This window comes from Aplidium turbinatum, chromosome 1 (genome assembly GCF_918807975.1).
Source record: "Aplidium turbinatum chromosome 1, kaAplTurb1.1, whole genome shotgun sequence".
NCBI lineage: Eukaryota > Metazoa > Chordata > Ascidiacea > Aplousobranchia > Polyclinidae > Aplidium > Aplidium turbinatum.
The window spans coordinates 37,700,001-37,718,158 of record NC_137472.1 but is presented as its reverse complement, the minus strand read 5'-3'; the positions used below and the strand labels follow the sequence as shown (position 1 = coordinate 37,718,158).

Here is an 18,158-nt window from a genome sequence, read left to right as displayed (position 1 = left end):
CAGAAAATCATATTTTCAACATAGGTTGTAAAATTTGCAACACCCTAATCCACAAGCCAAACAAAGTTTTTGAGGAGTATTTAATTGTGCCGCCACACACAATGGTCAATCTTTAATGATGCATTGCTACAAGGACCAGATCTTGTGAAAAGTCTGGTCGGAGTTCTCAACCGTTTTCGAATGAAACAAATTGCGACTGTGGCAGATGTTGAAGCCATGTTTCATCGTGTCAAAGTAAAAGAAGAAGACTGCAGAGCTCTTCAGTTCCTGTGGTGGCCAAAGGGTCAACTGTCCCAACCACCTGTACCACATCGCATGCTTGTGGACATATTCAGTGCTACGTCATCACTTTTCTGCGCAACATTTGTCCCCACCTTTGACCAGTGTTGACGAAAGTCAACAATTTTGCCAATTTTAAGCATCACGCGCTATGCGTCATTTTTAGTTTTATGAAAAATCTTGTTTCACAATAAGAGTTAAATTTTGTTGCCGTTTTAACTTTCAGACTGATAGCAATGAACAATCTTTTTCTGTAGCAGCTCTTCGTCTATCCAATTATGCAGTTTTAAGTATGTTTATCGTTTCCTGGGCTAATCTGAGTCGAGAAAAGACAAAATGGTCTTTCACAGCTCGAAACAGTCTCAAAAACCAAACTCGTAAGAAGTTGAATACACAAGAATGGCGCACTAACAATAAAGAACCTTTGTCTATGCCAGCAGTTGCTGGTCTATCCCAGAGGCCGGGAACCTATAGCTCGGGAGCCTCTTGTTGGTGCAGCTGGACCTCGTTAAAAAATTTATGTATGCTACACCATCACAGCACGCTTGGAACAGTGATACCTTTCCGAGGAAACGTCTTCAAAGACTTGTTTTTGAAATGCAACACACCAATACCATCCAGCGGTGCTGTAGAACGCATGTTTTCACTTGCCAAGAAAATTATGCGTCCCAAACGCAGCAGATTGTCAGACAAACATTTTGAAAGGCTTGTGTTTCTACAAGGAAATAACTAATAAGCTAAGCAGCTAATTTCAGCTACAGTCTTAAAACATAACACCTGCTTTTTATTTACAGCTATTGTTAGCCTAAACTTGGTAAGGCGAAACACTTCCGTTTTGTGAGATCCTGGCTAAAATAGCGCTAGAAATTAGCGCTAAAACTGCAGGATAGGCTATTTCAGTTGTACTCTAACTGATTCTTTATTGATATAGATTAATCAAGATTATTCTCGACTATAAACAAATATTGTACAAAATGACAACCCGTTTTTTACGCAAGTCCAGGGGCATACGTGGAAAATGGGATTCTAAAGCTTTGGATCTCGCCATGCGGTCTGTAAATAATGGCACTATAGGACTTAATCAAGCTGCCAAGAAGTTTGATATACCTAAAGCAACATTGAGTAGGTACATTAAAGGTTCTAATGAACATGAACCTGGGTCTAAAAAGCTCCTTGGAAGACAATGTGATCTTCCAAAAGAAATTGAGGACCAATTAGCACAACATATTGTGAGCATGGAGTCGCGATTTTATGGTTTGACTCTCATAAGCTTGAGACGACTTGCCTATCAAATTGCTGATGCAAATAAGATACAAACACGGTTCAATAAATCAACTGAACTTGCTGGAAAAGAGTGGTTGTATGGGTTTTTGTGGAGACATTCACAAATTTCTTTGCAACCTCTCTTGCACGAGCATCTGGGTTCAACAAGATACAAGTTGATTCATTTTTTAACTTGTTGCAAGAGACTGTTGAAAAGGAGGAACTTTCTGCTGATAGAGTGTACAATATGGACGAATCAAGAATTAGTGTTGTGCAAAAAATGTCGAAAGTGTTGGCCCAAAAGGGTAAGCATCAAGTTGGGTCGATTACAAGTATGGAAAGAGGCTAAACAGTTACAATTATTTGTTGCATAAAAGCTGGAGGTAATTTTATCCCTCCTGGAATGATTTTTCCTCATGTGCGAATGAAGGATGAACTCAAAGATGGAGCTCTTCCTGGAACACTTTTCAATTGTCAAGTAAGTTCAATAACCTACATGGATTAGATAGGCTACATTATATAATGTAAAGAATAGTTATGATTTCTAGTTGTAGATTATTTGTTGGAAGGCAATCTCCAAGTTGTTTCTTCCTTTTTTTTCAGAAAAAAGGATGGATGAATTGCGAGATTTTTTCAGAATGGCTCAAGCATTTGCAACAACAAAAAACAACCTGATGTGAATTCACCAACAAGTGGCAGAGAAAATTTTGTCGATGATGGTGCAGAACGTATGGTTGAAACAACAGATGATACAGCAGATGAGGATTGGATTCAATGCGTACGATGTGACAAATGGGCCCATGAAGAGTGTGCAGAAATTACTGATCTCAATTATTATTACTGTGACAATTGCTCCTAATTAAAAGTAAACAAATGATTTTGACCATGTGTTACAGCTGGTGTTATAGTGTTCTTTCTAGTTCTTGTTTACTTGTGATCAACATTGCTTAGTTCTTGGACCTGCTTCACTAGGTACGGTAGGCTCTAATAGTCACTGATATGAAAACGTTAATGAAAAAGCAAATGACATTCCATATCACTCGTAGAATAATACATTTTTTGTCAGAAATATCTTTGCATTGTTTAGGTTTACCTCTGTGTAATTTATTTAAAGTTTAAACTACTCATGCTTGTGGTCCATATTACACATGTGGTGGTCCATATTACACATGTGGTTGGTCCATATTACACATGTGGTGTGTAATATGGACCACCATGGCGCATAATTTTAAATTTGGATTGTATGTTTGGTGGTGATTGTGTTGATATGATTTTTGTGATGAAAGACCTTCACAGCAGTGGTGAATAAACCTGACCAAGAACTCTCAGTTTGTGCATCAACCTTATGCGTAATTGCAATATGTTTTTAAGTGGTCCATATTTCACGACTTTCCCCTACTTTACGCCATGAAGTTTTTAAGCAATTCGCACTGACCCTGATGCCATGAATTTATTTCATAGACGCACAACACTGCCTATTTCATAGACGCACAAAACTGCCTTTGACAAACAAGTATCCAAAGTTGTAGAAAATGACTTTTATGTGGATGATTTGTTAACTTCTGTCGACACCCAAAAACGATGCCATAAAAATGATTGGAGATCTTACTGGATTACTGCAGATTGGTGGGTTTCGTCTGACCACCAAATGGATTTCTACAAGTGCAATCAACACTATACCAGAAAAGGAAAGAGCAAAATCAATGCAAAACATACAGTTAAATGAGCCTGTCAAGGAAAGAGTTTTTGGGGTTCATTGGGGCGTCAAGGAGGATAATTTTCAATTCACCATCACAAAGAATCCCCATGATCATAAATTCACTCGACATACTATTCTTTCAGCTGTAAAAGCACTTTTCGACCCGTTAGGATTTCCGGCACTGGTGATCTTGGTAGCAAGGCTATTGCAATGAGAAATTATCAGACAAAACTATTTTTAGATGCTTCTTTAGAAGCATACGGATTCGTTTCATAATTGCGTTTAAAGGACAATTCAAACTCAATGCACTGCTCTTTCATTTGTGGAAAGGCCAGAGTCACACCATTAGAGCAGAAATTATTCCTCAGCTGGAGCTGGTTGCCACTGTTCAAGCTGAGAAAGCAGACACATGGATACGAAGCCAGCTTCAGCTTCAGTATGCTGATTGTGAGTCCTTTTTTTTTGACAGACTCAAACGCCTTTTATCTCATGATCGGAAATAAAGGCATGCGTTTCCCAATATTTGAGGCTAATCGATTGGTAAAAATCAACAGGCAAACTGTTCCCTCCCAGTGGCAGTACGTTAGCACTGCACAGCACTGAACCCAGCCGATGCAGCATCCCAACCGTTCACAAATTTCTTCAGTTTAGGTAGATGTGCGGCCCAGAATTTATATGGCAATCAGAAGACCGTTGTGATCAGACTGTGGTTCTAACCTGATTGGCGCCAATAATGATTTGATGCAAGCAAAACATGAAATAAACGAAAACACAACGGAGACGTTCTCTTACAGCATCACTGTGACTTAATCACAAATAAATTTAATGTGCCTCACGCCAGAGCGGTCGAACGACAGATTAGCACCATTCGAAGTACTCTTGACCCGATGCTTAAAGAGTGTGGCAGTCAACTAGAAGATAAGTTATTTCAGACCTTGATGATAGAAGTTGAAAACATTGTTAACTCCAGACCCCTTTCAACCGATCAGCTATGCGACCCAGAATATCATGCCCCACTGACTCGGAATCATCTTCTTTTTTTTTTTGTCGTATCCAGGCTTACACCTGGTGGTTGAAGATTTAGATTAAGTGAACGGGAAGGCAAGGAAGCCAATCTTCGTGTCCACCTTCAGGCATGCCTTTAAGTGTCCTGCCAAAGACACAGCCGCATGCTCTTGAGTGGTGTCGAACCGGCGCCCTTTCGATTGCCGTTCCAGGGTTCTCACCACTCAGCTATGCAGCCGACCTATCTGTTAACCATGAAGTCTAAGATACGACTTCGTACCCTTAGGAATATTTCAGAGGGCTGACCTTTACGCAAGAAACAGATGGAAGAGAGTGCAACATCTTGCGTCATCAGCCAAAATATATGTGTTGTCCTTATTAAGTCGATCGGACTACTCAAACTGCCACAACAAATTCTGTATTGAATTGATTGTTTGTTTCAAAGAATTCAGTTTTCTCTTTCCCAACGCCAGTCTTCACCTTGGCATATCAACCAATATATCGAACTGGCTTGGTTGTGCATGTGCACTGGAGTCCAGAGGAGGCTGACACATTAAAAATATAGACTGACAGGCTTCGCTCTCATAACATCTAACGTCAGCCACACGATTGACCAGAGTTTAGCACGGTAAGCGTAGTCCATGTTTTTAACTGCATGACGACTTTGTTCAGACAATTTTACATCAAGCACTAAAATCAGAATTTTTTGATAGAAAATTTCATTCATGAAGCGGTTGACATTTGACAAGCTAAAAAATTGTTTTGCCGATGTAATTTGTATCATTCCAGGATTCAAAGCATGTAAATGTTTAGCCTACTTGTGACAAGATTTTAGCAATAAGAGCCAAGAACGCTCACTCTTGCGCTAGCCTATGCCCATTTGAGATGATAACATGCACTTGCAGTAGACTGCATTTGCTGCGCGACTTTATAATTTCAACAAAAAATTGTTTAAATTCCTTCCAAAACAAGAATTAGATTATGTATCAAGCCACTGTAAAATGTTGCCGATAACTAATTTTGCTTCTGATTGACCGTATCGACACTTGATAGCCAGCCACACACAAAGATTTTGGAACCTGATCGGCATTGATGAAATTAATATGTAAGAATAGTTTAATTGCTTTCTTAAATTTTACTATCTTGAGTCATAAGCTCTTTGCTACTAAAAGGGGAGTGCATCAACGAAACCAACCCATGCAATTTCAATTATTTTGAAAGATATTCACGGTGCGTAATGCTGTTTCTAGATTTCGCAGTTTTATCTGTTGTAACTGGACAGGCTCGTCTAGCCTACTTTTAAGCAGAGGTCGTCGTGCAAAGCAAATCAGCCGGATTTAATTGACACATATGCTAGCGGATTCAAGACCATAAACTTGGACACAATGGCATGAGATTTAATTTCAACAAATGATTGTTCAAATTTGACCGGTCGTATTTTTTAACAATTTAGCCTAAAGATTTTCGTAGGAACTAAGCTCTTGAATGTTTCGCGTAAAATGCACTTACGCGAAGCCAGTGCTGGGTAGTTTCACAAAACACTATGACATCAATAAACTAGCTGCAGCGGTGACCGATGATTGCATGTAAAGGTGGTTGGTAACTTGCTAAGAACTTAATCTGGAAAACCACCAACAAACTTGACTAGGCCTATTAGCTTACTTACCTTCAGCTTCAACATGACTTGTAATGTTGAAGAGCACAGAAATAAGAAACAGATCAAAGAGGTATGTTGGTTTGATTTTCTTAGATGCAGTTTCCATAACTCTTCGTTTATGGAGCATGTATTTATAAAAGTGAAATTAAAATGCGATTGAGGTCATAATACGAAGGTTTCTTCTTATTAACGACAACCAAAAAGTGGATATGTACAATGCAAACAAACGATTTCTGCCTTTATGAACGCAAGAAAATATTCAGAATGCACGTGGCGCAGTGAACCAGCAAGTCGAAGTAAGCTTTGCGCATTACATAGTTCCATTTTCGTGAACACGATACATTTGTTAACTTCGCTTCTATGACTGCTTCAATAACTCGATCGTTTGTTGACGCAAACGTTAACATGATGTGCATTGTAGAAGTCTTGTGTCCAAGATACGGTGTAATATACACAGGCAACGCAGCTGAAAATCCTACATATGCATTAAAATAACCAGGCGTTTGGCAACAACAAAATTTGAGCAGGAAAAAGTTCGCACATGACACGGTTGAGCTTCTTTTGGGAAACTTCAGACTTTTTCACGCATGTTAGGCGAATGTTGTGGCTGCTTCGATAAAAGTCATTGTCACACAATGCTAATATGCGCCATAGCCACCTGCACCAAAATGATCTAACCCAGCCCCATAACGAGCGGCAGCAGCGGCGGCGCCTGCATTAAGCGCCCCTAAGCGACCAGCGCCGAAACGAGGTGCAGCTGCTCCAAAACCAGCATCCAGTCCGAGATCATTTGCAGCCAAACCGGAGGAAAAATCGTAACTTGACGCACCGCCTAAACTTCTGTACCGATCGAGAACTTCTGCATCAAGTTGCCGGGCCAACGCTTCTCGCTCTCGCAACAAATAAGGATCTCCGGACCCGAGCATCGCTTCACGACGTGCCAGGCCACGCGATAGCGCATCATGACCATATATTGAGCCTAAAGCGGCGCTTCGATTGTGCATCATTGGACCACGTGGACGTATCGCACCTCTAAAGTGTAATCAAACGAAAAAATTGCGATTAAAAATTTCGAAACGGATGCAAAACAAATTTTTATAGACCGATTCACACTTTTCGTAAATAGGACAAGCGCAAAGTAAACGCATGGTATCAAAAAGCAGAGGTGAAAATTTAATGAACATGTTACTTTAACTTTTGAAAAGCTACAAACATAAAACCATACCTTCTTGCAAGTTGACTTTCCATAAACGGATCATCCATGAAAGGTCTTCCTCGAAATCTTGGCATCCCCCGCATGGGTCCCATCAATCCTCTTCCTCGACCGCGTCCACGAAAATCTCCAGGATACATGAAACCAGGCATTGGGTATTCTGAAAAGTTATGACCTGTAAACGGGAACTGGGGTGGGGGTCTAAGGAAAGTTTCATGTGCATAAAAGTGCATCATAAAATAGTATCACTCAGCATACTTGTTCTTCGTCGCATATGTTGTAGAAAATTGTTCCAAATGCTAAACATCAGAAGTGTCTCTAATATGATCTCTTCAACCTAGAAGTAAACAATATGAAATACCTTCATCTCTTTTAGTTGTCCTTGCCATCTGAACTGCGATTTTATTTCCATTAAAAGTCGTGTCATTGAGGGCATCTATTGCTTCTCGCGCCATCGATTCTCTTCCCATGTGAACAAAGGCAAAGTTTTTGATAACATCGCATTCTATTACCGTTCCATATTTTTTGAACATTTTGTGGATCTAAAAGTAAAGAAATCCAAATAGCTTCAGTAAACAGCAATTGAAACCATGGTGATGATGATTGGCGTTTATTTTGTTGCGAGTATAAATACACACATTCATTAAGCAAAGTTAAATACAGTAATACAAACGATCACGTAGAATGTGTGGATACTGCAACGGGTGGTTGCAAAGTGACCTGGAAGGTCTTCTAGTCAAGCAGCCACCCTCAACAAAGAAAAGATATTAAATTAAGCATAAAAGAAGCAATCAAAGGAATTTAAACATACAGTTGCTTGAAAGAATACAATATGCATCAGTTAATAAGAGATCTACAATCTACATAGGCCTGAAGCCGTCAACATTAGTAATAAGACAGTAGACAATTTTTTATAATGATTTTTAAATGAGTTAGGTGAGTATTTGCTCATTTCCAGTGGGATTGAGTTTCAAATTTCCACACCTTTATATTTGAAGCTACATTAAAGTTGGTGGTGTATATAAATTTCATTTGCGTGAAACTGAAATTAACACATGATTTAGACATGTACACAAGGAAACATGCAGTTTTTGCCATTTAAGTGCTGAAAGCATGAGAATTCCATTCTGGAAATCGTCTCGTAAACTTTTCATTGACTTTCAAAAATGTCGTACCTCTGAAGATTTTGTATCAGTTGGTAGGTTTCCCACAAAGAGCTTGCTGGCCTTTGCAACTTTTGTGGTGGATAACTCAACATTTATTTCACTTCCTTTTAAAATTTGCTTGTCCAGGCCCCTGAAATGTAATTTTAAATCGATTACTACGGCTCTTCAGCCAAAATATAAAAACTAGGCTACTGCACCGAACAATTTGATAATTAAGTGAACATACAACAGTTTTAAACTTAATTTTAACTTGACAAATTTTGAACATGTAACAGAACAGTATAATTCTTAAAAACCGAAACAGTGTGTACAAAAACAAGACAATTGTGAGCTAATAATTTTTACTTATATTAAAAATTGGTGAATACAAATCAAATATTTGCTTGTGGGTCTACAAATATCCTCACAACATATTGAGCACAAACTGCTAAGTATTATTATCATAAGTTCAGCCATACTTTTGTTCTGCATATCCAGCCACTGCCTAAAAAAGCAACATCTAATACTAAGGTTTACTTACGCTATAGCAGCCTTGGCTTCTTCCATGTCTGCCATGTGAACAAACCCATAATTCTTTAACACAGTGCAATCTGTTACATCTCCATAACTTTTAAACAGCTCTTCCAATTCCGACTTTTTAACTTCTTCATTAAGACGACCAACAAAAATTTTCACCATTTTTGTATAATAGTATTCGATTCAATCACTTGAATTACTTATTAAACTTATTGCTTAAAATGAACGATTTTTATGTGAGTCAGTTCAGTCCAGCATAGCTAAACTTAATTGCAGTGTGCTACAATAAACTATATCAGAAGTACCCAAACAGTGTGCTGAAGCACACTGGTGTGCCACGAGAGGGCCTTATCACAGTGTGCTACAAAATCCTGGTGATCTGATTAAACAGAAAATTGGTAACAATAAACTGCGTAAAACGTTTCACAATCGAACATCTCTCACTATTCCACTGCAAAGTAACAATTTTTGTATTACTTCCGAATGTCACCCTAGGCCAGTGGTTCTTAACCAGGATTCGATCAAACCCCTGGAGTTCGACGAAGCTGTTTCAGGGATTCGGCGCGAACGTCCTCTGAAACATTAACACACAGCCTACTGAATGGTATATCAGAGAATATTTTTTGAAAATATTGTCCAGCCGAAACTTGATTGCGGCTTACATGATGGTAAATAAACATCTGTGTGTTTGACGTGTGATGTAATAATGCCATCTGCATGTAACACAAAATGCAAAAAACTATATTTTTACCTAACATTGTAAAAACAATCGGTAAGAAAAACTTCATTTTCTCAAAGCATGAATTTCCTCACATTTGCTATTTGTATAGAACTGCAAAAGCAGGGCTCTCATTCTCAATTTTGAGGAAACTTCTTTTGTTTAAGGAAATTTAGCTCTATTTTCATTTTTTTTTTCAGCAACAGCAGATGTGTATAAACAGTCCATATAGGCTACTTAGATGACATTATCGAGCTTCAAGAAAGCAAGATGCAATAAAAACTTCAACACAACAAATTTTCAAATGTTTTGGTGCCAACAAACGGAAAGTTATCTTCTTATTAAAAAAGTTGCCCTTGAAGTTCTTATGCCATTCATAACTACTTATTCATGCAAGCATGCGTTTTCTATTCTTGTGGATGTTAAAGCAAAAAAAAAACGAAACCGGCTTGCATGCGAAAATGACATGAGAATTGCTGTTTCCGAGACAAAGCTTCAAATCTCACTATTGGTCACAGAAAAACATCAACAGAAGTCTCATTGGTACAGTAATGCATTACTATTAAATGTGGTAGATTTTCGTTTTTGTGATTCAGCAAAAATTTGAGGTTCAACGAAAGCTTGCAGATTAGCGTAAAGGTTCGGCAGGTTAGTAAAGGTTAAGAACCACTGCCCTAGGACCTAGGCTAAGAGCACCCGTTCAGAATTAAGCATATATACAGTATATATATATCAATGCTTACAGCAAAAGAAACACAGCAAGTGCGGATCAGCTTTTTCTGTACAGACACTGATTAAGTCCCAAACTAAGGTTTTTTTTGTTTGCTTTCAAACATTTCAAACTTTCAAAAAAACCGGCGGGTTGGGCTTTTTTAAAAAAAACCCGGGTTTTTCTCAACCCTGGGTAGAGATGTACCGATATATCGGTATCGGTGATATCGGCCATTTTTTGAGTATCGGTATCGGCAAAATTTGGTCGATACTAAACATGTAAAAAAAGGCATTTGCTGCGGATTTTCTACAGAAGCAAAGATATAATTTTTTTAAAGTAGTAACTAACGTCACATTGATGTAGAAAAATAACAACCTGTTCAAATTTTTGATACGTCACACTCCCATGACTTCTTGCGCGCAAGTTTTAACATTAGTTGCTTAGAGTGATTCTTTTTAGGGATGTGACGATTACAGAATTTTTGCCGATGCCGATTCTTAAATATTTGCTGATTCCGATTCTTTGGTTAAATGATTAAAGCTGTTTTTAGTTGGCGCTTTACAAGTGGTTGCAATTTTGTTACAAGTTGCTGCCTTTGAAGTGTCTAAAAGTGTTCACTTTGTCGCCTGCTCTAGACAGCGTGATTTTTTACGGTAGTTGTTTACCTCTTGCGCGCTACAAAGTGGTGATACACACGCGTTTTATTTATCAGTGGACTTCGGTTTTGAGCTATTTTTTCTCTTGATCTTTTCAGGGGGAAAATTTCAAAATGATTGCGGAAACTGCGATCAGCGACTTTGGCTTTTTTATTTTTATTTTTTTGATCTTTTCAAGGTACGAACTGATGGTCCAAACTAGGTTGCATCCCGAGTAGGGGATTACAGCAAGATGCAGCAAATACGAAAGAAAAGGCCCACGAAAAATTCACTTTCGTTCACATGACATGCAAAAACAAACCTAAAGAAAAAACCTAGTGAAACTTTGCACAGAAGAAAATAGTAGCGTTAGTGTAGAACAGAGGTGTCCAGAACTACAAAAATGCACTTCCAGTCAAAGTTAAGTTAAAAAAAAAAAAAGAAGAAAAAGAATGCTTCCGGGTAGTACGGTATCGAACTCAATCCCTCTAGAGTGGGACCCGCAGACGTAGCGCACGCGCCACAGAACGTGTTGAATAAATCTGTCAAATTTAGAACTAATATAGGCGCTTCTCGTTTTTTTGCTCTGAAAGAGAAAAAGAAAAAAAAGTGACGTATAGTGACGTCATGACCGGTCAAATAATGTTTCAGATTTAAAGACCGGAGCCGGTCAAATAGCCACTGCCTTCATATTATTATTCATATACAAAAACAAATGGGGTTCCTGTTCCAACAGGGCTATTGTTCATCCACCAAGGTGCACAGCTGACATGTTCCTATGATTTTCAGCATTGCTTGGATCAATTTCTCCTAACTTTCTGTGCATGATGTAATCTTCTGTACAAACCAATAAACCTAGATTTACCCAAATTTGAAAAAAAAAACATAAAACCTAGCACTGGCATCCATTTTCCATTCCTTGGTGAGTTGACTTTTTGGGGAAACTCGTGATTGAATGAACAGTGCTGCCAGATTTTCAAACAATTTCCCGCTCATTCTGGCAAAAGATCTCAAAAGCAGGGGAGGTGTTCAGTTGGATTTTATTTTTGACTATTTTACAAGTCAATGAAAAACAAATATCTGCCAAACATAACATAAGACTAGAAAAAAAGCGGAAAATCACAAACGACATCGCGCTTGCTATCGAAACAAAACAGATTATTTAACATATGGCGCAGTCGCAACAGCTTACTTGAATTTTAAAATTAAGAAAAACAAAGAGAAAAAAGTGCAAACAAACTTGCAAGAATAAAAAAACAAGAGTAAAAAAATAGCAGTTGCTACGTTGATCTGCCTTGGTGCGTTATCAAAAGTGCTGTGATGGTCTTGCGTGGAATCTCTTTTGATGCGTGAGCAGGTGAGCTTGTAGCGATCCATTATTTCATCATATAAATTCCCTTTCTTTAACTAAAATGAACCATTTCAAACCATGCGTAATTTCCTAAAGAATTGTAATTTTCCATTTAAACTGCTCCCGAAGTAAATAGAAAAAAGGTAACAGAAAATAAAAGGGTTTGTTCGCCCTTTGACGAGAGCTCTATCAAATCGGACTAGCTCATATCAAACCAGCTCTATCACATCAAACCAGCTCAATTAGACAAAGAGCTCTATCACATCAAACCAGCTCAGTTAGACCAGTTCAGCTCTCAGAAAAACATTAAATTGATTGTTTAATTAAAATGTAATAACTCGTGATAATGTTTCACGATCCTGTAATTTCATTATTCTGTACTGTTTAAATTCAAATTGTGTTATAGACCTACAACATTATACGAACACCTTCTGATAACTTAAAATTATAATTCGAATAACAATTGTGTGGAAATTAGTTCATGGAGTCAGATAGCCAAACTAGATAAATTAGATAGATAGAAATTTCATCAGGCAGTTAGACAGCCTACATCTTAATTCAACTTATAAACAAACCATTCTCATACTTAAGCTTATACTTAAATAAGCTAAATAAAATTCTTACCACAATGTAACCTGCTGTCAAGCCTTAATGCAGCCGGCGGCCATGGCCGCTAAGTAGTGCTTGAATTTAAACAGTACAGAATAATGAAATTACAGGATCGTGAAACATTAATATTTATCACGAGTTATTACATTTTAATTAAACAATCAATTTAATGTTTTTCTGAGAGCTGAACTGGTCTAACTGAGCTGGTTTGATGTGATAGAGCTCTTTGTCTAATTGAGCTGGTTTGATGTGATAGAGCTGGTTTGATATGAGCTAGTCCGATTTGATAGAGCTCTCGTCAAAGGGCGAACAAACCCTTTTATTTTCTGTTCCCTTTTTTCTATTTACTTCGGGAGCAGTTTAAATGGAAAATTACAATTCTTCAGGAAATTACGCATGGTTTGAAATGGTTCATTTTAGTTAAAGAAAGGGAATTTATATGATGAAATAATGGATCGCTACAAGCTCATTGTAGAGAAGAGTAGGTAGGCAAAAAAAAACTAGAAAGAAATCCTACCGCAGACAAAGCCATTTCAAAACGCAACGCACCAGGCGTTAAGAGACTACCGGTAACAAAAACGGTGCAGTGGATAGTAGGCTAGTGGTAATTGGTAAATGATGAAATGGAAGACGTTTTTTCAATCCTAATATTTTCTTCCACTACATTATAAAAATAGTCCATTTCCATAAAAAAAATCTTTCATCTTCCATCTGTAAATTTTGTGATTTCATGCACTTGTAGTTATCACAACTAGCTTAAGTCCACAGACTTAAATATTTTATAGCAGTATTTTTCTATGGATTGTAACTTTGTTTCAGCTCGTTACTTCTCGAGAAACATTATGTTTAGCTTATTTGTCATTTGCAAATTCGATTCAAGTGTTTAGCCTACTTTACTTAGATCAGTGGTTCCCAACCGGGGTGCCGCGGCACACTATAGGCTAGGGTGCCATTCACAATTACAATACTCAAGAGTTGGGTTCCCGCAAACTATTTCTCATAGCCTATTCAGTTTTTTTCCTTGATTTTTTAGTAGGCCTACTTTTTTTTAAATATTTGTCTTATAGCCTAGGCTTGAAAAGAGCTGCATGACTAGCCAAAAACGTTAGCTTATTGTTTCTATGATGTTAAATGTAGTGTTGTTGGTTGGTTTAGAATCTTTATCCTCGGATTGACAAAGCCTTGATAGGTTATTCCTGGTAGTTTAGCATACTTGTAGAGGCTTGACTGATTGACACAAGGCCGGTTACCGAGATTAACAGAGTGAAATTTCCGATTGTTGAAGTGTTGTTGGCGTGGAATTATTCCATCCATTAGGTGCGCTGAATGGAGAGCAGTCCTTAGAATGCGTTGCTCAAGCGCACACCCTGAGAGTCGAACCAGCGACGCTTGATCTTGAAGCTTTTTCACGAAGTTCACGAAGTGATCTTGAAGCTTTTTTCACGAAGTCACGCGCTAACCAACTGAGCTATTGGGGCGGACTATTGCTGTTGTTGCTGAGTTTTGTCCGTTCATGGTTTAGCCTAAAGAAGTTACCTCTCCACCCAAATTGTATCATTTTTATCTGTCTTCAAAGGTAGCTATCATTGTTGCTGATAACAATTTTCATGCACGATTGTTTTCGTTACATCATTAGGAGTAATTTTTTGTCATATCATATGCGCAGCTATACGATGTTTCGTGGTCACAAGTTCTTAGTGTGGAACGCTTAGGCCAATATTGTTGTGGCTTTTGATGTCAATGTCTGTAGCCTACAAGCTGTGCTGATTGTCGACTGTAATTCGATGGGTGAATGCTCTGCATAGAAAGGTTTTTGCCCATTTTGTCAGCTAAGAGAAGAGCAATATAGGCTATTAAGTTTCACATTGACTTTGAAAGGAAAACCTTATTTTATTTTTTTAACAAAATGTTGTTTCAAAGTGGTATTCAAACTTCAAGTAGGCTAAAATTGAAGAGTTACGTTGATTTCTGAAAGTGTTATTATTAATTGCCTTTACGTACGGAACAACAAGTAAACTTGCCTAGCCTACTTTGCTTTTCTTCATACCACTGCATTAAAGTTGAAAGTCAAGCAGAGAAGCTACGGATAGGCTGCCGATTTTCCAAGGGCTAGGTGTGAAACTGTTCAGGTTTAAGCCAACAACCTGCTGCAGTCGAGGTGAAAGATCGTTTGTCTGCCATGGGGTGCCACAAAATACTTTTGTCTTTTGAAGGGTGCCGGTAGCCTAAAAAGGTTTGGAACCACTGACTTAGATCGTTTGTTTGACATTGCTATTCTGTAACTTCGCTCTGACAGTAAGCTAATCCTGAATTGAAGCGCAACTCCAATTCTTAAGCCTACCAGCCAGGGGCGGATCCAGGTATTAACGGTAGGGGGAGCGATGTCATTGACATTCAGGCAAGTGATCAGCCCGGCACAAACAACGACGGGAGGTCTCCCCTAGAAAAATTAGATTGAATTTCGTGCGTTCTGAGAGCATTTCGAACACAGATTATGAGAAATTCTATAACTTGAAAAACCCTCAACAATGCTGTTGTTTAACAAAGGGAGGGATGAAGAGCTGATGTGCCCTTGCCATGTCAAGTTGAAGCCTGAACAATCTAGCCGCATTTATAGTTGAGACTGAAGGTTTCACTCTTGATTGTTACAAAGCAATTTAAAAATTGACCACGGAAAGATAATAACACGTAGCCTAATTTTGTTTTCCCAATGTCACAGCATAAAACTGACATCAGACATTGAGGTTGTTATATAGACTTAGGGGAGAGTGGGGCACAATTGGACAAAAAATAGTAAAATAGAAGTCCCGTCTATATTAAAAGTCTAACAAAATCCAACTTTTGCACAATAACAAAGTATCACACTGTTAACAAAATGAGACAGTGAAACAACACTTAGGTAATGCATATTAAATACTACAGTCAATTGAAAAAAATATTGTTTTTGTCCAATTGTGCCCCGGTAATGGGGCACAATTGGACATTTGCAAATATTATCAATGGTTTAGAAACAACAGTTTAAACCAACACAAAAGTAATCAAGAAACTGACAAGGACTCTAATAAATAGATTTTACTTGTTTATTGCAGTAAAATCAGGGACGTTGCCACGGGGGAGGGGGGTCTTGGAAAAGCAATTTTACCCCCCCTAAAATTTTCTTGTCTCCCAAAATTTTTATTTTTAATGTTATTACAACGTTTAAATGACATTGCGTTGCATGAGACCATGCAATATTAAAAGAACTACTTTTACAGTATGATCAACCATGTGTGTTGCTGTCCAATTGTACCCCAAAATTTGTGTCCAATTGTGCCCCACACACCAACATCGATTTAAAGTTGGGCAGGGACGACCTGTTCTAAAAGTCAGGTCAATGCAAAGGTAATGAAAAGATAATTTACTGTATATGGCTTGAACAGAAAAAGAAAAAATCTAAAAATCTTTACTTTACATAAAAAAATTACGATTAAAACAAAATCCGCTAAAAATACTATGCAGGTGCTAAAAGACTTCCCACCGCCAAACTCAATACACGACCAGCACAAACTTTTAGAATTTTCATAGTACAACGACTAATGTAAAACTAATTTTTTGCCAAGGCAGGGACTTCCAGAGTTTCCAATTTTTTCTATAAAATGCGATGTCCAATTGTACCCCATGTCCAATTGTGCCCCACTCTCCCCTACTGTATAACTTCGAGGTTTTATTCCTCTGACAAGTTTTGAATTGTTATAAAGAGCAATAAGGAAAGGTTATGAATACATTCAACATAATAAGCAACAAAAGTGGGGGCCAGGTCAAAACAATTGGTCATGCTCCACTCCCCGTAGAATCGCCACTATAAGCTAGCTTTCGATTGAAAATTTTTATTTTGGACCAGCGAAACACTACAATTTGTACATTAAAACTATAGAATGACAGTTAAACATAGTTAAATTTCGCAGCGGCCAATAAACAAACAATAAACAAATAAATGACGACCAAAGGATATAGTCTTCCTTGAAACGTGTCATGCACGATCGCTGCACCAGACAAAGAAAGAAACTAACACTAACAGAAACAATTATTTCTGTGGACTTCACAAATAAAACGAACATAAAAAAAATACTTTGCCGGTACGGGTAATACTAACAGGTATCGTACCTTTGACTACAACACAAAATCAAGTTTGCGGTTTCTACTGTTGGCAAATCGATTTATCACGAAGTCTGTCAATTAAAATGTCTCGATGCTCGTATGGTAAGGCCAATCCATTCAGTCTTTCCTCGCCAATGTTGTTCTTTAGCCAGGTTTTCAGCGATCGAAGAGATGAAAAGCTTTTTTCGGTTGATGCTACGCTGACTGGCAAGGTTAATAGTATTTTTAGAAGAGAGTGTACGATTGTGTACACATCTTCATCACACTATGTTGTAAAGCTTCTTCCGCAGTCATCAGTAAGACTGCAGCAGTCGCCGGAACAGTTATATTTGCTCACTTCTCCTTCCATTGTTAGATCTCTGTTGTTGAATAATGAATATATTGTTGTCTGTTGTTGAATATATTTGTCTGTTGTATAATATATTTTGTATATGTATTGTCTGTTGTTGAATATATTTGTACCGTAGAGCCTCCTATTTCGCAGCAGACAAGCAGACATGGTTTTAGTTCCACGTCTGACCGCCAAAGTTACCAATAACCTGCTCTGTCAACCAACTTATCTAGGCTAAGGAATTTATAGCTATGCTCTATAGTGCCGGCAAAAAGTTTAAAAACTTTTTAAATTTTATTATTTTTGTTCGGTAATTAGACTCTGTGACGAAATAATAGCCTTAGCCTACACCAGGGACGGGCAACATACGGCCCGCGGGCCGGATCCGGCCCGCGACGGGATTTTGAGCGGCCCGCAGACAGTTTCCGGTCTTTACATAATGTGGCCCGCGGCCACTCTACCGCAATCCTCCACTACTTGTTTACTACGTCAAATAATAGTGACTGTTGGTTATGTTTTAGTTCTTTGATTATTTATTTTCGGTTTTTAGTCAAGTGACAAGCATGTTATGTTCCGTCATTAACGGGCCTTCCATCCCTTTTCTTTGTCTCTTGTAAGAACCTCCTTCAGTCTCAAGCTGGAAAAATAGATCAAAGTGAAATTTGGCTGATTAGTGTAATAATTACACGGGGAACGTATACAAATAATGGTGATTGTTGGTTATTCTCTGGTTCTTTGTGTTTTTAGTTTCTTTGTTTTCAGTTAGAATTAGATTTTGAATGTAGCCTACAATAAATATTTTCCTATGGATTTTGCCAAGAAACGTAAAGTTGAAAAGGAGTGTCGCGAATTTAACAAATATGCTCA

At 38.0% G+C, this 18,158-nt stretch overlaps 2 protein-coding genes across 2 annotated transcripts; one reads left to right on the top strand and one right to left on the bottom strand.

Annotated features, from left to right (window-relative positions):
• The first annotated feature begins 3,134 nt into the window (after positions 1–3,134).
• Positions 3,135–3,455, top strand: LOC145765409 (uncharacterized). Its single transcript, XM_082577235.1, has one exon. The coding sequence runs from the start codon at positions 3,135–3,137 to the stop codon at positions 3,453–3,455; it is 321 nt and encodes a 106-aa protein (XP_082433361.1).
• Positions 3,456–5,582: 2,127 nt separating this feature from the next.
• Positions 5,583–9,010, bottom strand: LOC145773716 (uncharacterized). Its single transcript, XM_082584854.1, has 5 exons — positions 8,803–9,010; positions 8,292–8,412; positions 7,478–7,658; positions 7,129–7,276; positions 5,583–6,935 (listed from the first exon to the last, which is right to left on the bottom strand). The coding sequence occupies exons 1-5, from the start codon at positions 8,958–8,960 to the stop codon at positions 6,542–6,544; spliced, it is 1,002 nt and encodes a 333-aa protein (XP_082440980.1). The 5' UTR covers positions 8,961–9,010; the 3' UTR covers positions 5,583–6,541.
• Positions 9,011–18,158: the final 9,148 nt, after the last annotated feature.